This window comes from Biomphalaria glabrata, chromosome 8 (assembly GCF_947242115.1).
Source record: "Biomphalaria glabrata chromosome 8, xgBioGlab47.1, whole genome shotgun sequence".
NCBI lineage: Eukaryota > Metazoa > Mollusca > Gastropoda > Planorbidae > Biomphalaria > Biomphalaria glabrata.
Window position 1 is genome coordinate 2,045,398 of NC_074718.1, and position 6,452 is coordinate 2,051,849.

At 39.2% G+C, this 6,452-nt stretch overlaps 1 protein-coding gene across 1 annotated transcript; it reads left to right on the plus strand.

Annotated features, from left to right (window-relative positions):
* The first annotated feature begins 228 nt into the window (after positions 1–228).
* On the plus strand, positions 229–6,144 carry LOC106064198 (ADAM 17-like protease). The gene is made up of 2 exons (XM_056038962.1): positions 229–269; positions 5,439–6,144. Exons 1-2 carry the CDS (start codon positions 267–269, stop codon positions 6,120–6,122), a joined length of 687 nt encoding a protein of 228 aa, XP_055894937.1. The 5' UTR covers positions 229–266; the 3' UTR covers positions 6,123–6,144.
* Positions 6,145–6,452: the final 308 nt, after the last annotated feature.

The window sequence follows — 6,452 nt, forward strand, 5'->3', positions numbered from 1 at the left end:
GAGAGAGAGAAGAGAGAGAGAAGAGAGAGAGAGGAGATGTTCTCCCCTTGTTCCATCACTTCAATAACGGCCGTACTGATGGTAAGTGTTTTAGCGCTGGTACAAGTGAAGGACTCGCAAGATAGAATCTTAAAATACGAGAGAGAGAGAGAGAAGAGAGAGAGAGAAGAGAGAGAGAGAAGAGAGAGAGAGAGAGAGAGAGAGAGAAGAGAGAGAGAGAGGAGATGTTCTCCCCTTGTTCCCTCACTTCAATAACGGCCGTTCTGATGGTAAATGTTTTTAGCGCTGGTGCAAGTGAAGGACTCGCAAGAAATCTTAATATACGAGAGAGAGAAAGAGAGAGAGAAGAGAGAGAGATAGAGAAGAGAGAGAGAGAGAGAAGAGAGAGAAGAGAGAGAGAAGAGAGACAGAGAGAGAGAGAAGAGAGAGAGAGAGAAGAGATAGAGAGAGAAGAGAGAGAGAGAGAAGAGATAGAGAGAGAAGAGAGAAGAGAGAGAGAAGAGAGAGAGAGAAGAGAGAGAGAAGAGAGAGAGAGAAGAGAGAGAAGAGAGAGAGAGAAGAGAGAGAGAGAAGAGAGAGAGAGAGAAAAGAGAGAGAAGAGAGAGAGAGAGAAGAGAGAGAGAGAGAAGAGAGAGAGAGAAGAGAGAGAAGAGAGAGAAGAGAGAGAGAGAGTAGAGAGAGAGAAGAGAGAGAGAAGAGAGACAGAGAGAAGAGAGAGAGAGAAGAGAGAGAGGGAGAGAGAAGAGAGAGAAGAGAGAGAGAGAGGGAGAGAAAGAGAGAAGAGAGAGAGAGAGAGAGAAAGAAGAGAGAGAGAGAAGAGAGAGAGGAGAGAGAGAGAGAAAGAGAGAGAGAGAAAGAGAGAGAGAGAGAGTAAGATATCCTGCTTAACTAATATATCTATATGAAAATATTTATCATCATCATCAAACTCCATTTGAGTGAAGGCTTGACAGGTTCAAATTCTCTTTTGCAAAAGTCCTGGACAGAAACCCTGATGTTTTGCGTAGTGCATACATGTCACCATATATGTGTTGTATATTTATGTTTCTTGTTGTGCGTTGTGAACTGATCTTTTCTAGTGTGTCAGAATGTCTTGGTGTCCATGTTAGCTTGTGTGTGTGTGTACTGTGTTATTGTGAACTGTTTTGTCATTCTAGTTCAATAAAGCCTAGGATCATGTCTTCTTGTAGTGTTTTATTAGGTTACTACACTACAATAGGCGCGGTGGCTGAGCGGTAAAGCGCTTGGCTTCCAAACGGGGACCGGGGTTCGAATCCCGGTGAAGACTGGGATTTTTAATTTCGGGATCTTCGGGCGCCTCTGAGTCCACCCAGCTCTAACGGGTACCTGACAATAGACAAAAGTAAAGGCAGTTGGTCGTTGTGCTGGCCACATGACACCCTTGTTAACCGTAGGCCATAGAAACAGATGACCTTTACATCATCTGCCCTATAGAACTCAAGGTCTGAAAGGGGAACTTTACTTACAATATATCGAGAATATTTGGTTTCCCAGATCCTGTCGAGACGGAGATCAGCAAGTCTGGGGCAGTCAAAAAGAATATGAGACACTGTTTCCTCTTCTTCTTCGCAGAGGGGACATCGTGGGTCAAAATTTGGCCATAGCCGTGAGAAGTACGAGCCAACAAGACAGTGGTCTGTCCTGCACTGTGCTAGAATAGCTTGCTCAGGCTTGGACAGCCTCCACCACGGGGAAGTGCGGTCAGGGCGCCTCATGCGCTCCCAGACTCCACGGGCTTTTGGGGACTTGTTCCAGCACTCAAACCAAACTTTTCCATTTCTATGAAAATATTGGACCTCATTCACCAATCGTAAACAAACAACATTTAGCCACGTGGTGCTCTATATCTTCTATATAATTTACGATCTCATGTTTAATTCATGATTGTTGTCACGTGACAGTTTTTTTCCCGTTGTCTTATCAATAAGATCACGTGACTAAATGTTGTTTGTTTACTATTGGTGAATGAGGTCCATTGGAGACTTTGATCTATAGTGGGGAATTATAAATAGCAAGCTATTTGTTGTCTCCGGTGTTGGCCTGCATACAATAGAAATTGTAAATTCAGCCGGTATACATGAATTCGGCCTGTTCAAAATTATCGGTTTCATATTCATTCAATAACATCAGTTCGTGTAATTTATAAGACAAGATGATAACATCTATACATCTCCGTATTCTGTGAGATCTTCAGTTGGCCTAACAATACTCTAAGTTCGGCAACTCGTTCAACTCGTGGGAAGCGTGGTCGAGAGGACAAAGTGTGCTTGAACTTGCCTTGGCTTGGCTACCTAGAAGAGGGCTCGAGGTTCGACACCCGACTCGGGTAGAGTTGTGTTTACTGAGCGCACCCCCCCCCCACTGGTCCACAAATGAGATTGGATCAAAAGCGCTCTGAGCATGCTATAAGCATGAAAGTAGCGCTATATAAAAGCTATAATAATAATACATGGACAGTAGGCAGTAGGCTGGCTACACATCTCTTACTTTTGTATTGGGGCTATAGTGTTGTATCTATATTTTCTAATTCATAGTCTTTTTACCTGCCTGAGTGGACTAACCCTAGGTCCAATTTTGAATTTCCACACATTTCCATACTATTTTTGTATCCTTGTTTTTGTAGAAATTCGTTCTGGGAAATTGAGCTTCTTTTAAAAATTGACTTTCTACTGAGTAGGATAATCATCTTCTTTTTTTTTTAAAGTAACGTCTGTATTTTATAAGATAAGATAATTTACGCTCTTTTTTTTTGTCGTCATCACCTGTTTTCGGCAAGTGCTTTTTTAAAAATGTATCCCGCCAATCTCGTGAGAGCTAATGGCACTAGGGAAAAAAGGAGAACTTGTACGAATTTGTCCTGGCACATGGGATAAGACTTGTGTGTTTATCTTTGTGTTTTTTCTGATCATTTAAATAGGTTGTGTTTTTGTATTTGTAAATTAGGGTTCAGTGTTTTGTTTTTGTAGTATTGAAAAAAACAAAGATTTACTGCTGCGGGGGTAAACGAATGTATAGAAAATAAAACATGCATATATGTAATCCTGCCGGACCAAGTAAAACAAAGGACGTTTGGGCCACGAGGCCTTCAACAGCTGTTGGAGGGTGCCTGACATGTAAAGTGACATGTAAATAAGTTTGTTAACAAACTTATTTACATGTCAGGCACCCTCCAACCTAACGGGATCAACAACCAGCACACTTTTATTTAATACGCGATGGGCACTAACACTACGGTACCCCCTTTCCCCATTCATCTTTGTCTGACATTTCCGCCCCTTTCCCTTTTCCCGCGCTTTTACACCAGCGTAGCTCATTTCTTGTCTGCCTCTATAGAGAACAACATCGTACAGATAAGTTAACTTAAGTCTATTTTGTGTTAATTGTTTTTTGTTTTTTATTTTTCGTTTGTTTTGTAGCTGATGAAGGCCTTGTGGCCCAAACGTCCTTTGTTTTATTTGGTCCGGCAGGGTTACATATATGCATGTTTTTCGTATTTTGTAGTATTGCTACGGTATTTTACTTTTCAAGTCTTCTGCCCTGGAGTGTTTCTAAATGTATTGATTTTTTAACTAATGATGCTATTCTAGTCAAATGTGGACATTCATATGTTATAATTCTCAAGGCTTTAGTTTTTATTGTTTTCTAAGTTAATAAATAATATTTTAATTAATAAAGGGCTGTTAACAAACGTAATGTAGGGCTGTAGGCTCAAGGCGCTGTGATAACATTACAAACATAATCAGCAGAGCTACAAACTAATCTAAAAGAAAAACATAAAAAGATACTTAAAAAAAAAACATTAAGAGTTCTTGTATCAATATGTTTGAATCAGTCATGTAATTAAATTTGTAATTGATCTAGACTAACAACTTTAAAAAGTATTTATAAAAATAAATAAAAAGGAACGCCTTGAATTCGAACTTGTTACCTAAAACCTACTCAGGCTTCGCAAACCAAAGGGGTAACCACTCTACTAGCGAAGATTGTAAAAGTAACTATAATCTAGTATCTCTCTTTCATGTTTTGTGTCCACTAAGTCTGTGACGGCAGCCTAATATAAAGGGGACTAATTCATTTTATACCCCACTTCTGTCAAATACTATTTCATTCCCTTGTTGGAGATACCAAACAAAGTAATTTATTATCAATAATAATAATACTAATTATTGATATCTTACTAGATTTTTCCAAGGCTTTTGACAAAGTTCACCACCATAGTTTGCTTAAAAAATTAAAATATTTAGGCATTGATTGTCCATTGTATCAGTGGATTAAAGATTTTCTGATAGGGAGAGAACAAACTGTAATAATAAATGGGTCTAAATCAACACCAATAACAGTAAACTCAGGTGTACCTCAAGGAACAGTCTTAGGTCCACTACTATTTTTAATTTACATAAATGATTTACCAAATTGCATTACTTCAGGAACAAAAGTCAGATTATTTACAGACGATTGCTTAATATATAGAACAATAAAAACAACACAAGACACATATATTTTACAAAGAGAATTAGATGAATTACAGAAATGGGAATCAAATTGGAGCATGTCTTTTCACCCAGAAAAATGTCAGTTGTTAAGAGTAACAAAAAAACTAAAACAAATTAATTCCACTTATCTTATTCATGGTAAACCAGTAACACAGACTAAAAACGCAAAATACCTAGGTGTTATAATAAATGAAAAACTGTCATGGAATCCACATATTGATGAAACTATAAAAAAAAAATCAAACAAAGCATTAGGGTTTATTAAAAGAAATTTCTATAAATCAAATAAGAAGATATAACTAAAATGCTATTTAACCTTGATTAGGCCAATAATAGAATATGCATCCTCCGTTTGGGACCCCTCAACTCAAGAAAACATTTAGAAACTGGAACAGACACAAAATAGAGCAGTGAGATTCACAACAAAAGAATATTCACATTTGACTAGAGTAGCACCTTTAGTTAAATCACTAAATTTAGAAAGCCTTCAGGACAGAAGACTCAAAAATAAAGTAGCAATTATACATAAAACACTGACTTGGCAGAATTTAAGTCATTGGTTAATATGCATGGCTAAATGCATGACGCGTAGGACGTAATCATCTTCTTTTTTGAAGTAACGTCGGTATTATATAAGATAAGAAAGATAAGATAACCAATTGATTAATTTTTAAAAATTGTTTCTTGTGTTGTCAGGGAAAAGAAATGATTGTGCAAAATTTCAGCTTGATCCGAGATTGGGTGTCAGAGAAATAACGTGTACAAACTTTTGGCTAGACAGACAGACACACAGACAGACGGAGTGAGTTGATCTAAGCTTTGTAAAAAACGAGTTTAGGTTTCCTTAAAAGTAAAGTAATAATACATAAAACATTAAACTATCCTTGACTAATAGTTGACTAACTTTGTCAATCTCTTCCCCAGGCCAAAGCTCATAAGTGCTTTACATCCTATGAATCAAATAAACAGTTTTGTGGAAACGGGCTTTTGGAGTATGGTGAGCAGTGTGATGTGGGGGCTCTTCAGGAAGACGCCTGCTGCCAGAAAAACTGCAGGCTCCGCCCCAACGCCACCTGCAGCTCTTTCAGCCACCCGTGCTGTACCGCCAACTGCCAAGTGGCGCCGGCCACCCAGCTGTGCCGGGACAACGCTCATTCTCCGTGCTATGCGACCCCATATTGTACTGGAGAGGACTTTCGCAGGTGCCCATTTCCCGAGGCTCTGCCTAACAACTCATCCTGTGAGGGCCAGGGAACCTGCTGGTACGGCCACTGCTTAAGCTACTGCGAGACTCTAGGACGGCTGTCGAGCCCGCATCGTCACCTGGAGCCTTGCACCTGCGACCATGACGTCACGGCTATGTGTACCCACTGCTGCCGTGACGTCAAGTCTCCGAGAGAGTGTTTCCAGATGAATCTCACAATGGACGATGGGGACCCATGCCTGATAGGCTTCTGTAAGAATGGCGTGTGTCGGAAGTCGGGACTTTTCAAAGATTTCGAGTCTTTAATGGACCAAAACGAATCAAACGCGTCAAAAATCTGTCCAGATCTGACTTCCGCTTTCACAATTGCTCTTTTTTCGTTTCTTTGTTTCGTTTCGTTTTAGTGTGGAATAAAGTTTTTAAAAATATGTATGTGTTAACTTTTTAGTATGTGTGTCTGATTTACAATGTCCAAAAGACGTCTGGAAGTTCAAGGTCAACAGCTGGTATTTTTTTGCAACATCCCGTTTATTAGGTAAGAAATATTTTTAATTGCCTGCTAGGTAGCAACAATGTGAAATGGTATTTCTAGGTTGCAAAAATAAATTTGCAGGTAGCAAAAATAGTTGTTTGCAAGGTGGCCAAAAATTCCAAGTTATCTTTCCAGGTAGCAAAATGTCAAATTGTGTCTGCTTGGGCGCCAACATTTTAAACTGTTTGATGGGAAGCATAAA